Here is a 15,386-nt window from a genome sequence, read left to right on the forward strand (position 1 = left end):
AATTAAACACGCTCTCGAGAATCGCATAGAATCCAATTAAATAAAATTGTCGCCAGCACACTCTTGGCTATGATAATAGCCTGTCTCTAAACTTGAATGGCCATACTTGGCCGGGTCTCAGACCCACTAACCCCTTCGGGTGCCATGCCCACCCGCATCCCGGGGCTGTCCCGACATTGGCGGAATTACGGCAAATAGTTTCGTGGATGGATGGTCACGGGCTTACCTTCAGACGTGCTTCCACCTGGTGCTTAGTCACCTTTAACCCCCTCTGCGGCATTCCACCAACGCGGTCCTTGGGAATTCCGCGGCGCAACGACAAAAACATTTTAACGGTCACTTTTGGTCAATTAAAAACAAGTTTTCTAAGAAAACAATCAGGATAAATGGGGAATAGAGGCCAATGTGGCCCTTGGTTATACGGAAATGGGAAATGTTAAATATATATGCCATAAATATTATTATATAATAATAATTAAAGCCCGAATAAAGCTTAGAAAAACGTTATTTTAACGAAATATACTAGATTTTAAGGTTTAAGGCCTAAAAACCACTTTACACTATTTTTTTTTTTAGGTTTTTCTAAGCATTTTTTTTTTTTTTTTTTTTAATCCTATATTCAAAAATTAAAGTCAGCTAAAAATCAGGCTGCCTGAAAGCTCCACAATATTGGCTAAAACCGTTTTAGAATATGTTTTATAAACTAATAAAATAAATACTGGGTATAAAATTAATACATTTTAAGACCCGTCTAATAGGGGATTTTTCTAGGCGGCTGCCCTGCTTTCCCTCGACTTTTTCTATATTAAATATAATATTCCAGCATGTTTCGCTGCCTTTCCAGTATTAATCGGCTATTTATTTTGTTGATTAGCTGAAAAATTGTCCAACGATTGAAAAAAATACATGAATTTTGATTGTTTCGCTGAGAATATCATCTCTGATTCATTCTCATATCATTCTGATTTACGCCATAAATTTCCATCCAAAAGCCCCTTAATTTCTATTCGCAATTAATTTTGAGACCACACAAGACAAATCGGATTGGGTTTCACGAATACCCTTAGGCCAAAGCTAAGATAGCAAGCCTCCAAAAAGGGCGGCCATTTGCTTTTCTGTGAATCGGCGTGGCGTCACTGGCAGTCTGGCTTCTAGTTCGAAATAAAATGTCCGACAAGTTGAGTATTCTAGACGTATCCGTGGAGCTGATCAGCGAGATATTCGAGCACCTTGAGTCGGCGGAGGACCGTCTCGAAGTGGTCGCGGTCCATCCGAAGTTCGCCAAAGGCTTTGCCCGATTCGCGGCCACCGCCCACCGCACGCTCAAGTGCGGCCAACTGCCGCTTTCGTACTGCTCGAAGGTGCTGCAGCTGGCGGGGGACTCGGTGAAGAGCCTGTCGCTGCAGGACCCGGCCAATGTGGTGGCTCTGATGAAGCTGGCCTCCGATCACTGCCCCAATCTGGAGGAGATCTCAATTCCCGTGCGCACCGAGTACTGGGCCGTCATCCAGCCGCTTCTCTTGTCGATGCAAAAGCTGAAACGCATCGATCTGCGCAATGATTTTCGTCCGCTCGAGGTGATCGGTACTTTGCTGGAGTTTCCCCAGCTTGAGTTCCTGCTTCTGGTTGGATTCCGCAACGATAATCGTGAGTTTTTGCAGGTTATGTTCACAGCATTGCGGTTTTTTTTACGTTGCCCGTGGCTTTCCAGTGAGTCGCATCGATGAGCTGCAGGGCCTGACGTCCTTGCATGTCATCAACAATGAGCCGATCGATGTGTACTTGTTCTTCGCCCCCTTGAAGAACCTAACGGAGCTCGAAGTGAAGGTCGCCTACATGAATTGTCCGGTCCAGATTGCCGGCGACGAGTATTGGCCGAAAGTCAAGGAGCTGACCTTGACATTTGGCATTTTTCGCTCGGAAATGCCGTATCTGCCGAGCCTGTGGCATCTTTCCATCAGTCACGTGATGCCGGATAGGAAAATATCCCAATTGTTCGCCAGCTCGGTGTCCCAGTACGCCCACACCTTGGGCTCCATGGGCATGGTCTACGAGACTCAGACCGCGGGCACCGCCGACGCCAAGATCATTTCGGAGCTGAAGTCCCTGCGTGTCCTGTACATGCCGTATGTGAATAACGCCTTCATTGGCGCCCTCAAGTCGGACTCGCTGGAGCGGCTGTTCATCCGCGACTCGTGGAATCTGACCAATTCGGGGATCCTCCGTTTGCTGCGCGGCTGCAAGAACTTGCGTCTCATCGACTTCGGCGGCTGCAAGCGCATCACAAAGCACCTGGTGGAGCCGGCCCTCAAGATACTCAAGAAGAACGGCGTCCGGCCCGATAATCCAGTGGAGCTGAGAGTGAACGCCGAGTTCGGAGATCACGTAAGTGCCGGGCACCTTGGCAAACGGCATGAATTAAGCAAAATGCTTAATATTTCTTGTAGATCTCTCACATGGACCTTACATTAATGGTCATCAGCAGGGGCACAGCTGATGGGAAGCCTGACTGGATCGGAGACAACTTGCCGAGGACATCCGAGGACAACTGATCTCAAGTTCCTCAAGAAATACTCTCAAATAAATGGAGCACTGTCGCCTATAGATCGTCTTTTTGTGCGGCTTTCCCCCTTGGGCATCTCTCAGCTGCCAATTGGCTTTCTGACCCTTTTTGGCACCTCTTTCCGGGGCCTGTCGAAGATTACGTGGCTCGCATCTCTCATTATCTGCCGGCTCCGTCGCCTTTCACCTTCGCCCGCCTGACAATTGCCAATCACAGCAGGCCAAAACTCCACTCCATTCGTGCCACACAAAAATCCACAAGAATTACCATTTTGACCGCAGACAAATTAGTGTTATTAACACTTTTTTTCCTCCTTCTTCTTGTTGTTGTTGTTGTTGTGGCTCTCTGTCTCCATTTTTGTTGTGTTTATGGTTTGCAGAAACATTTTTCACGCTTTTGGCCACGCGCAGACACACCCAGACCTGGTAACAGAGCTGGTAACAGAGCTGGTCCCCGACCTGACCGCAGGTTTTAATATTGCAAAATGCCGAGGCTCCTCTCCTCTGGCGCTGTTTGTTCGGTTTTCGGGGCCTCGCCTGGCCTGGCCGGGCTCCTGTGAAAACAAACAACAATAATACCCACATTATGTCTGTGGTGGAGAGGGGGGGGGACCTCTGCCCTCCCCCTCTGCACCACTCATGTCATCAGCTTCGTAATTCGTGAACAAAAAAATCCATTAAGAATGCATTGCGATTTTTATTCAACATTTTTTCATGGCATTGTGGCAAGGTGTTGACTGCGTTTCACTTCTGAACTTGCCCCAAGAGGGTGGACCGAGGAGTTTTGAAGGGGATTTTCGTTTTGATTTTGGCAAAGAAACTCAAAGGAGTTTCTGTTCGGTGAAGGACCCCAAAATTTCAGAGAATAAAGTTCTCTGCCAACAATTTCCAAGTTTCAAGCTCCCAAGTATCTAGTGTCCAATAAAGAAGCTTCAATGAATCATGAAATAATGGAAATAAAGTGACATCGTCTCCAGTTTGGGATTCAAAATATCCACTTTCTGGGACCTCTCGAAGCTGCTTTCACTGCGAAAATCTATTCCTAGTGTAAAAAGAAGCCTCTTCCGATTCTTCCAAGTGGATCCGTACCCCCGAAAACCCTCCGCTGAAACAAATTTCAGGCGCTCCTCAAGGAAATTCCTCTCGTAACTCTGGTAGATCCCATTCGCGATGGCAGCACCTTTCCCCGCCTTTCTTTGACGGCACTCCATGCCACTGCCTGTCCTTCCATTTGCAGTCATCTTCCATTTCTGGGGTAATCCCGACCTCTGGGGATACCCTGCCACTCGCTGCAGTCCCCCAATTGTGGGGTATATTCTTCAGGCAGCCCTCGCCTGCCCCAGCCCCTGCCCCTGCCCCTGCCCCTCTTTCCCTGCCAAATACTCCTTCCTTGATGCATTAACCAGTAGCCGCTGCTGCTGTTCGAGTGATTTCTTTTCGGCAGCCAGCAAATTGCTCGTAATGATGCTGCACTGCATATTGCCGCATTGCTTGGCAAATTATCAAGCAAATTAGCTTAATAAGTTTATTTTAAAGAGCGGAATGCCCTCCGTGTTACGTACATGAATATGAATCAGTCCAGACCTTCGCCGGTGCTGCCTCCTGTTTGCTTTTCCCATCAAAAAATGAGCAGGCAACCAGGAACTGATCTTCGTAGAGGATTCTATGGCAGGGGTCTTGGGCTGTTCAATTTGCTTGAAATCGGTTTAAGGACATTAGCCGCCAGTCGCTTATCAATTCCCGTCTATAGAATTTCCATTTGAGGTCCATAAATCAAGGGGACGATGATATATGAACGTCACAGTTATTAACCGAAGGGACAGCCGTCTATGCCATATGCAAGTGGGTCAAGGGACCTGCCAAACCACTCGGCCAAGTGCCGCAATCCCCCCTTGACCAGAGGAAGGGTTACGCACGTCCCCCCGGTGTCCAGTCCCCTGGTCCCTGTCCCCTGGTCCCTGGCCCCTGGTCTGCGGTCATATTTCATTTCTTTGTCCAACTCGTTTTCGGTTTTTCGGTTTTTCGGGCGATTCTGGTCTTTGGGTCGACTTGCGGTTCGCCGGTACAAAAACAATGCCGAGAACCCGTCGTCTTCAAGTGCCATCCGATGGACATTTACATTTACATTTACATTTACATTTTTATTACAAACAAATTCGTTGCGGTTACAAATGCGTCAATGCAAATAACAATTTTTCTTTAAACAAAAAAAAAAGAGAGACTGGAAGGCTGTGGGGTGGTTGCCCTGGTGTCCTTCGTCCTGTCAGGGCCAGTACAAATTACTCACGGTCAATAAATCATGCCGCTTGTCAAAATAAATGCATAAATTTCCGAATAGTGAAAGCAGAAAGCAGAAAGACGAAAGCAGAAAGAGTTTATCCCGGGCTCTCTATCAATTGAATTGGTTAGCCAGTTCCCGGGGGAATTGGATTTGTTAAGGGCTTAAGCAGTTGGTCAAGTCAAGTCGATTGGGCTCTGGGCACGAGATATCCTTGCTCCAAGGAGCTGCAGGAAGAATCCCCATCAGGGAGGGGCGGGGGGTGGTGGCTTTGCCAAATGATGGTCAAATGGTCAATGCTTAGGCGTTTATAATTTTTCGATTTATAGTCACATTTATTTACCGTTCGCCCCCGATGTCCCAGGGAATCGGTCTGGCAAATGATTGATTGGCCGAGCAGTGAAGGAAGCCACCGCTCGCCCCCAAGGAGGCTCAGATCCAGCTGCAAACAGGACACGCACAGGCCACAGCAAATTTGTAACAATAAAGCGCTGGCTCTGGGCCACAGAAGGGTTGACGGGGGGAGCCAAGCCGGGGGGGAAGCCCCCTAAACGGGTTGCAGAATCGACGGCGGCCGGAGGAGGAGCGGCGTATAAATGATTGATACCAGGCCCAGAGTCACACAAAAATTACTCAATTAGTTAGGCATTAGCCCCGGCCCCGGTCCCCCCCCTTCCCCGCCACAGAGACCAGCGTAAGTCCAGTGGCCCCGCCGACAATTAGGGGAAAACCACAGAACCTCATTATAAACAATTTTCTTTATCATCGCCGAGAGCTGAGCCCGAAATGCATTACGAGGGAGAGACGGGGAGAGAGGAACGCCTTGAGAGCCCATAACATTAGAACCTTCTTAGACACTTTAGACCAAAGAAATTGCTGCAAATCACGGCAAGTAAATTAGACAAAATTGAGGCCCGGCCCGGCCCAGCCCGGCCTGGGAGATCTATTCGGTAAATTGAGAAAAGTACACCCCGGCCCGGAGTCTCGGAGCACCGGAGTCCCGCGGCACGATTAACCGCAGACAGCGGCAGTCGGGGGGAAGGCAGACGCAGACGCAGACACTCGATGTCGCCGACGTCTTCTCGATTCTGGGTTCGGTTTTCCATGGCAATTAACTGGCGCTACAACGCCATGGGTTTTGGGGCAGGCGCCGGGGAAGGGCAAGGGCAAGGGGTTCCAACTATCGGCCAACTACCTGATGGCCAAACGGTTCTCCGACCCATTGAAAAGCTGCTCGAGGAACAGATACATTAGCATTAACCTCTTCGTGCAATTAGTGTGAAATGAAAAGCACTTGAAGTGTTTCGGGGGCGCATCCTATTGTCATCATTTTCGGATATTGTTTGTCAAGGACCATCCCCCCCCCGCCCCCCCACCGCCGAGTGCCGGGCCAACAGATTGGCCTTGCCGCTGGCGCCGCCTCCTCTCCATCAGAACGGAAAACTTTGCCATTGACAGCCGAAAAACACTTGAGACAGACACAAAAAGCGGCAATTAGCAAAAGCAAACACGAGGCAGCCCCGGCGAAGGTCTGGACTGATTCATATTCATGTACGTAACACGGAGGGCATTCCGCTCTTTAAAATAAACTTATTAAGCTAATTTGCTTGATAATTTGCCAAGCAATGCGGCAATATGCAGTGCAGCATCATTACGAGCAATTTGCTGGCTGCCGAAAAGAAATCACTCGAACAGCAGCAGCGGCTACTGGTTAATGCATCAAGGAAGGAGTATTTGGCAGGGAAAGAGGGGCAGGGGCAGGGGCAGGGGCTGGGGCAGGCGAGGGCCGCCTGAAGAATATACCCCACAATTGGGGGACTGCAGCGAGTGGCAGGGTATCCCCAGAGGTCGGGCATACCCCAGAAATGGAAGATTATTGCAAATGGAAGGACAGGCAGTGGCATGGAAAGGCGGGGAAAGGTGCTGCCATCGCGGATCGGATCTACCAGAGTTACGAGAGGAATTTCCTTGAGGAGCGCCTGAAATTTGTGTCAGCGGAGGGTTTTCGGGGGTACGGATCCACTTGGAAGAATCGGAAGAGGCTTCTTTTTGCACTAGGAATAGATTTTCGAAGTAAGCCCGCAGTGAAAGCAGCTTCGAGAGGTACCTATTTCTAGGACCGGGAGTGTGTGAGTAAATACTATGGAAGAACATCCCTGATAGCGACAGCCCTCGAGTTCCCTGGAGATCTGTTGCATCTGCCCCGAAGAAAGCCCTGAAAACGCTGCTGGGGAGCATTTTCCACCCCAAATGGAGAGGCAAAGAAAAAAGCAATTCAAAGATCACCTTCTTCTGCCGTCTGCCCCGACGGCGCCTGAGGGGGGGGGGGGGGGGGGGGGGGGGGGGGGGGGGGTGCCCCTTTGTGCCGCCCCTGCACCAGCCTGCCACATGCTGAAGGTGACGCCTTTTTATTGCCCCATTTGTCGTTAAAAATAGAGCCAGAAAAAAGTGTGCATCTCCCCTCCAGGGGGGCAGAAGGTCCCCCTCCCCACCCACCCCGAGATGAGGTGTGAAAGCGAATGAATTATTCGAGAATTTCTATCTAGATTTGTAAATGAAATATGTTAATAATTAATTAGCTGGTGTTTGGTGGGGGGAAGGGGGATGACAGCGCAGGATCCACAAATAAATCGTTGGAGAAATAATCCCCAAAAGGAAATCTAAAACAAAAAAACAAAAAAAAGGAGGAATTTCAAGTGAAAACAAATCAAGGCTAATGCCAGATTTATTTATATGCCTTCTAATGGGCAAACCGCACCCATTTAATTGCAACAACAACGAACAAAAAAACAAAAAAAAATGGGCAATAAATTAAGAACCGCCCACGAAAACTATCAAAGACCACTTAATAAACAAATTTTCACATAGAAATGCTGAAACAATGAGGAGAAAAAGGGAGAGAGAGACGAGGAGTGGATATAAAATACAGTCGGTGAAATTTATGTGCAGGAGTGGACCGAGGACTCGTCAGAGGGGGGGAGTGGTGGCACGGTGGCACACACATAAGAACCCAAGATAAACTGCCTTGGGAACAGGCCCAAAAGGTGGCCGGCCTTGGGGGTAATAATTATATTTTTATGGGACATTTATTGCCCTCTCCACCCACCAAGAGGAAGGGAAACATTTTAATCAAATCATTGAGAGAATGGAAGACGAAACTTTGCATTCATTCACCGACCGAAACTAATTTATAATCTCCTTGGAACAAAACAAAGAATGTTTATTGAACAACCATCGGCCAGGCCACATTCCTTCCGCAGCTCGAATCAAATGTAATTCAATATAGCGCCGAGCATCAATCGCATCCGCCAGGCAGCCGGCCGGCCGGGCCAATAACGAGACAGTCACTTCGGGACAGGCCCTAAACCCACAGAGCCAGAGTAAATAAATAAATCGGGCCGCTAATTAAAGGCGAAAGAAAGGCCCCACCAGACGCTGTCGGCGGCATAGGTGTTTGAAGCACTAACCGAAAAATAAGAGCACATCAGAGCACCCTGCGACTACAGCCGGAGAGCGAGTGCGTGCCGAGGAGGAGGCAACGAAAATAAAGGAAAGAATTCAATTGAAAGAAAGCGACACACAGAAATGACACGACACAACAGGAAGGGCACCCACAGACGGGGAGGGGGCTAAGGGCAAGGCGGGTAATGGAATCTCGGATGCCCTTTCCCGATGGTTGGAATATTTGGTAGAAACTTGAGGGCTCACGGAATCGGTAAGGATTGAATGGCATGAAGCTCAAATTCGTCATACTTTTTTTTTCATAAAAATTTAAATAGTTTAATAAAAATACGAATTTATTTTTAAATCGTGAAATATTTATCAAATTGTACAATTATATTTTTTTAAATATTAATTTCTATTAGAGTAAATTAAGTAAGTTCGTGAATATTTATTAATACTTTTATTATATGTATGTTGATTACACTTATATATTATGATTAAAAATTTAAATAGTTAAAAAAAAATACTACTATATTTTGAAATATTTATCAACTTGGAAAACTATATTTTTTAAATTTAATTTCTATTAAATTAAGTTGATTTTTTTTTCTTGAGTTAATTTGTCTTGTTTTTATTTGTGCTGTTTTTCTTTTTCCGTTTTTTTTTATTTGTCTTTTTTTTTTTGTGTATTGGTTTTTTTATTTGTCTTGTTTTTTATTTTATTTAGTCTTAAAAACTTGTATATTTAATAAAATCGAATTATTTGATTGAAAAAGAATATTAATAATAATATATTTGGTCTAAATAATTTATTTTTGAAACATTTTTTGTACAAAATAATTTATAAAAAAATATGAAAATATTATTTGATTTATTATATAAGTTGTAATATTTTTTGTATCTATAATGGCATCAATTTTTATCCCAAATTTAATTCAAATATTTATTAGGTTGAATCCTTTGCTAATCCTTTTTATATGGAGTACAATTTTCATAGGAAATTATTTGTTCGATCCAAAGGGAGCCCAATATTCCACTGAACTCTCTTGTGTTTCAGGGCATGCCCCAAACAGTGGAGCTAGCACGGAGCATAGCAGAGCATAGAACCGAATCGGACGGGACCCCCTGGTGCGTTTTTATATAGAAAAAGTATTTCTTTGATGTACATCTGTATGCTGTGGCTCCGTGCGCCGTCAGTCAGCCAGCTCGGGTGGATAGGGGGGTTTTTCTTCTTTCTTTTTTTTTTGTTTTCGGATGCATTGGATGTTGCATGTTTCAGTTACACGCCACATTGAAGGCGGTGGCTGGGACTGGGCGGAGCCCCTGGGAGACGGCAAGTGTTAAACTGCATTTGTTTGACTTTTCCAAATGATGGCAGTGGGGGGTGTGGGGGTGGTGCGACTTTGACTAGAAATTACATCCGACTCTCCCACCGAGCGAGTGCGAGGCAGACACAATCAGGTGCTGACAGGAGCAGCAACGACAAGCGACGAGCAACGAGCGACGACGACGACCTTCTCGAGTGGATATTACCTTACACACAAGCCTCTGACAGTCGGAATATGCTCAGGAGGCATCACTGACATCTGACAGATGCAATCGGAACAGCGGAGCACATCTCTCTCTCTCTCTCTCTCTCTCGTCATATGCTGCTCGTCTGCAAAATTGCATTATGTCAAAGCATTTTTGTGGCTATCTGCGCGAACACAAAGAAATCCGTAACCCCTTGAAATGAATTGCCTCGAATAAGCATTGACAGCCTTGTCAATATGTAAATTGTTCTGTTTGTCGTTGTCGCTGACGCTGACGCAGTTATACGCACGATTTGGCAAAGAATCTCTTTCTCGGCGGAGGTTGGAGGGGGTCTGGGGCTGGGGCTGGGGCTGGGGCTGGGGGCTGGTGCTTGGGTCGTCTGTCATCTGTCGCCGAAGCTCAAGTTCAAGTGGATCTGTTGTTGTCTCTCTTTGATTGGCTTTTTATTTTCCGTTGGTTGTAATGTCTTTTATGAGATTGTCTTGTTGCCCGAGCGGCACTTTAAGCCTTTCAATGGGAATTTATGGGCGCCAAAAACTTTATGGCAAACATTTTTTGGCACTTGAAAATATCCACAAATCTCGCGGCAGAGCTCCAAAGAATGTCAATGCCAAAGCCAATGTCAAATGCATTTGGGCTTTACAAAAATCATCAATTAAAGTGGCTTTTTCGGTGGCTAATTGAGGCATTGATGGGAAATTGCTTCATAATTCAATGGAACATGGCATAAAAAGGGGGAAATATTAAAAAAAAAAAAAAATACGGCAATAGAGAGTGAGAGGGGGAACTGCAAAAATACATTAAATTTAAATTTAATTTAATAATAAAATGATAATAATAATGATATATTAATAAGAATAATATATTAAAAATAATAATAATAATTCAATAAATTTAAATATTTAAAATAAATAAAGGAAAAGAAAAAATTTAAATACATATTTCAAATAAATATATTTAATATTTTCATCCATACATTAAATATATTTATTATTTCAAAATAAATACAGTAAATTCTAATAATAAATAATATAAAAAATAATTATAATTTAAACATATTCCAAATAAATATATTTAATATTTTCATCATTAGATTAATATTTAGATTCCACAGAATTATTTATATTTTATTATTAATATTTAAATATTTAATATTTTCATCTATACATTAAATATATTTATTATTTATAAATAAATGCAGTAAATTCTAATTATAAATTATTTAACAAATTAATATATACATATATAATTCAAAATAAATATATATTATATCAAAAATAAAAATATGTAATATTTTAAATACATATTTTGATTATTTTGATATTTAGATTAATATTTCGATTATATTTTTTTAATATTTAATAATTTCATCTTTAGATTAAATATATTTATTATTTCAACATAGTTCAAGTAAATTCTATTTAATTTTCCAATTTTTGTATTTAAACCCCGAATAATTAATTCAAAAATGTAATTTAATACAAAATGAAATTCATTTATGCCAGGAATGAGGTCCTTGAGAGCCCCTAAAGACCACTTTTGACCATATCATTGGTCGGTAAAATGCTTGTATCACTGAAGCGATGGAGATGGCTGTACCCGCCAGCCATGACAGGAATCAATGAGAAGAACAACCACATTATCCACACACATATCTTCCGCTAGGCTTAACCCTTTGATCCACAAGAATGGAGAGTCCTCCCGTCCGGCTGAAGAAGCTCATGAATAGTGAGATCATGTCTCACAAAAATTAATCAAAGCAAATTGCGCATAAAAAGCAACCAAACAAGAACTGACGAACTGAAGGATTAATCATCCTAATGCCTGAGAGCTAAACAAAAACTTGAAATTCGTCTTGGCACTTCACACACACATGGACCCACGAAAAAGATACAAGATACAAGATACAAGCTATACTCAGTGGCAGACAGAGCGTCGCCGCCCTTTGGCCGGGTTGGTCAAGGTGTTGACTGAACACCTTTTTGTTTTGTTTTTTTTTTGGGCTGAGAAATGAGACTGTGACGGAGGATGATGGGGAGTGGAGGATGGGGAGGGGGGAAGGGGCTACAAAATGGCAATTAATTGAAACATGAATTATTAACGCCACCCATTGTCCATTGTCTGTGCGATGACCAAGGTAAATTTTCAACGGATGCTGCAGACCCGACTTGACTGACGGATTGACGGATTGACGGACTCCCCGACCGGCGACTGTCTTCGTCTGAGTGATGTGCCTGAAATCTTTTGATGCTTCGGTCTTCGGTGGCTTTTGTTTAGTGCCTCATAAAACATCATTAATCTTGCTGAATTGAATTTTTGGGTGTTTTCCCCCCCTTTTTAAGTAAAAGCGCAGCACCGAGCACCGAATGCACGGTGAAAACTTGTACAAGTTTCAAGTTTTTCGTTTTACATGATTAATTAATAAATTATTCATTGCAGAATGCAAGATGGAAGATGGATCGTGAGAAATAATGGCCTTTTTAGGGAAAACTTTAGCCAAAAAGTTGAGATCTTCCGCGGCCATAGGACTCTCAGATCACCCTACCAATCCATGACCCCCCCCCTCCCCGCCGGAAACAGACATCGTCATAAATCATACGCTCCATGTGGATCCTGATCGGTACATTATGGCCTGTCGGGGGCAGGAATCAATGCGGATTGTCTGGCTGCTGATTGGAATTAGTAAAGTCACAAGACCATGGCTGACACTTAATTATGGGCTGCAGGCGGCGAAGCGTGCCCCACGGACCAGAGCCCCCCCCCCCCCCCCCCCTCCAGCCATAAATCTCGACAAAAGTGTGCGGCCCCCAAATCAATGGCAACTCCTAAAGGTCGTTCCTGGGGCGTTCATGTCACTGAAAAATTGCTCTAAATGTTGGCACAACTATTCAAATTAATTGATTTAATGCCCAGTTGTCTCCCCTCTCGCGGGATTATTAATGAAGATTTGAGAGAAGTTTCCAATTAGACAAGATGCAGAGAGTTCCTCCCCCTCCCCCCCCATCGCACCATTTTCTTTTGACATTAAAATTTCAATTTTTCATGCGACAAATTTAGAAACCAAGAATCCCGGAACATTTGGAACATTCCACTGCCACTGCCACTGCCACTCCCACTGAATATTGTGGATTTTAATAATCTACCTGATGCACTCCCTCACGTTTTATTTAACGACACACCTGCCGCAGTCAAGAGTTAAAGGAATTTCATTTTCATTGCAATTTTCTTTGCTGGCAATTAAGTTAAAGCGCATTAAAGCAAATTTATGACAGCTTAATTTCATATATTAAGATTTTACGACTGCGATACTGGGTGGATGGGTGGACGCTCCGCCCGCTCATAAAACTATCTCCCCCACTCGGTGGAGGGACGGTTGCGGATTAGCCGGCGGATAATCAACGCCGCATCCTGCCCCCCCCGCACACGCCAATTCAGTCATTCAATCAGCGCCGACAGGTGGGGGAGGCAGTCATCGGTTGGGCTGGGGGCCAAGTCATCCATTCACCCACTCAATGACGGACGATTTTATCTTGGGAACTTGGCCAAGAACTTGGCCCCGGCGAGGGAAGTTTCTGGGGTCTGCCAAAGGCACACCCATGCTCGGTGGTCCCTAGAGCCGCGATCTCTCTCCAGCCAAGAGAGCGGGGGCAGGAACAAGGAAACAAAGAGAGTAAACTTGGCTCTAATGTGGCACCACCTTCCCAGGAAGTTGTGGAACTTCCCTGCCTGTTGCTAGGGTCTGGGGGGGGGGCTCCTGTTTTGCTCTGGGCAGCCAGCCAGTTTCTTTTATGTGGCCCTACTGGTTGCTGGCTGTCGTTGGCAGTGTTGACAGCCAGTGAAAAATGCAACTTGCCCGCGGGGCAATCGGAATGTGTCTCGAGATGATGATGACGATGACGATGACGCTACAGAAGCGGGGGCCATTAGCAAGCAATTGCGCATAAAAGTCACGGAGAAACGAGACGAGAGACGGTAAAAACCATGACACTGACAGCGGACTGCGGACAGCAGATCAGCCAATACTCGTATTAAATAATGTTGTAAAATTCGAAACATTGAACCGAATCGAAACGAATCGAATCGAACTGGCGGGGGAATCGTTTTTGGCTGTCATGGCTAAATAAATAAATAAATAAAATGAAATTAGGTTCGTCTGCATTCGAATTCCCCAGCGACAAAAGGTGAAATGAACATCGAACGACAAATGCAATAAAAAATTGCAGCTCATTTGAGCGTTTTTCCGATTTCTTTGCAGCTTTTGTCTCCGCGGCTCCGCGTCTCCATCGCGTGCTGGCATTGGCATTGGATCGAGTTAATTTATTGATGACAGACGCACGATAAAAACCAAAATGTGAATTGTCATTAGAAGTCATAAGGTTGATTGACAGTCGCCACATAGCCACACAGTCCCAGAGCTCCAGAGCTCCATAGCTCCACAGCCCCTTCAGCCCCACAGCCCCTTCAGCCCCTTCAGCCCCACAGCCCCACGATTAGGCAGCCGCTTGCGGGTATAATGAACTTTTTCCACTATCGTTGGGCTTTGCTTTTGTGCTGGGGGGGGACTCCCTAATCCTTTGGCAAAAAACCAAGGCCAGGTGGCCAAGTACAGACCCATTTATTCCAACTCATTTAGCACCGAAGAGCGCCGCTCTTCAACTTAATTAAATCAAAACTCAGCCATAAAATTACAATTAATGAACCAAAAATAACACCGAAAACCGCAAAGAAAAAAATAAAATGCCAAAAGGCAATAAATTATTCAAAGTGAAACGCAAAAATTTAACCCTAAAAAAACCAAAAAAAAAATGAAGCCATGTAGATTTTCTGGAATAAATCTTAAGCATGGCATCCGCAAACAAGAATACGTTTATTCGGGGATCCTGGAAAAGAGCAAGTCCGAGTATACATTAAATTAAATTGCTCAACAGTTTGTAATGCGGGACATTAGTGTCAAGCGGTGACAAGGACGAGGACGAGGACGAGGACAGCCCAAAGGGTTAGACATTAACACGTTTGCGCCGGGATACAGTGGGAACGAGGCCGGGGAATTTAAATTTGAAAATTTATAGGCACGACACGCTGGTCCAGCAGCCAGATGCTGATGACCCACCACCGGGACATCTGATGGGACAGTTTGGCCAAGGATTTTTCCCCGAAGATTTATCCGAACGCTCTTTGAATGAGCATAATTAGTGGCGGCGATTTCAGATCGGGTGGCAGGGAAAAAACTCAATTTACATGCAATTTGTTGCGTTTAAATGCTTTTTATATGCAAATGCCCCATATATCCTGGTCAGGCATGGTCAGGACCGGATGCAAGACACTCTGAAACCGAATTCCGTTCTACGGTTTTTAATGAGCCCGTTTTTCGTGCCATGATTGATGCGGCAACGGCATCAGCAACACTTGGGATGTGATGCGATGCCCTGCTTTATTTTTTTTCTTGGGTGTGAAATTTGAATATTTATGACCAACGGTCACATTTATATGGTGCGGAAATTTTTATGATCTTGTTGCTTGAAATTATTTATTTGTCTTTAATTTTTTGGTTCTATGGCAAGGAAAGGAA

At 44.7% G+C, this 15,386-nt stretch overlaps 1 protein-coding gene across 1 annotated transcript; it reads left to right on the top strand.

Annotated features, from left to right (window-relative positions):
- The first annotated feature begins 1,126 nt into the window (after positions 1-1,126).
- Positions 1,127-2,552, top strand: LOC6599020. Its single transcript, XM_026993161.1, has 3 exons — positions 1,127-1,647; positions 1,712-2,385; positions 2,448-2,552. Exons 1-3 carry the CDS (start codon positions 1,167-1,169, stop codon positions 2,550-2,552), a joined length of 1,260 nt encoding a protein of 419 aa, XP_026848962.1. The 5' UTR covers positions 1,127-1,166.
- Positions 2,553-15,386: the final 12,834 nt, after the last annotated feature.

The sequence above is a fragment of the Drosophila persimilis genome, unplaced genomic scaffold, assembly GCF_003286085.1.
Source record: "Drosophila persimilis strain 14011-0111.01,24,50 unplaced genomic scaffold, DperRS2 tig00000808-arrow-arrow-pilon, whole genome shotgun sequence".
NCBI classification, from domain to species: domain Eukaryota; kingdom Metazoa; phylum Arthropoda; class Insecta; order Diptera; family Drosophilidae; genus Drosophila; species Drosophila persimilis.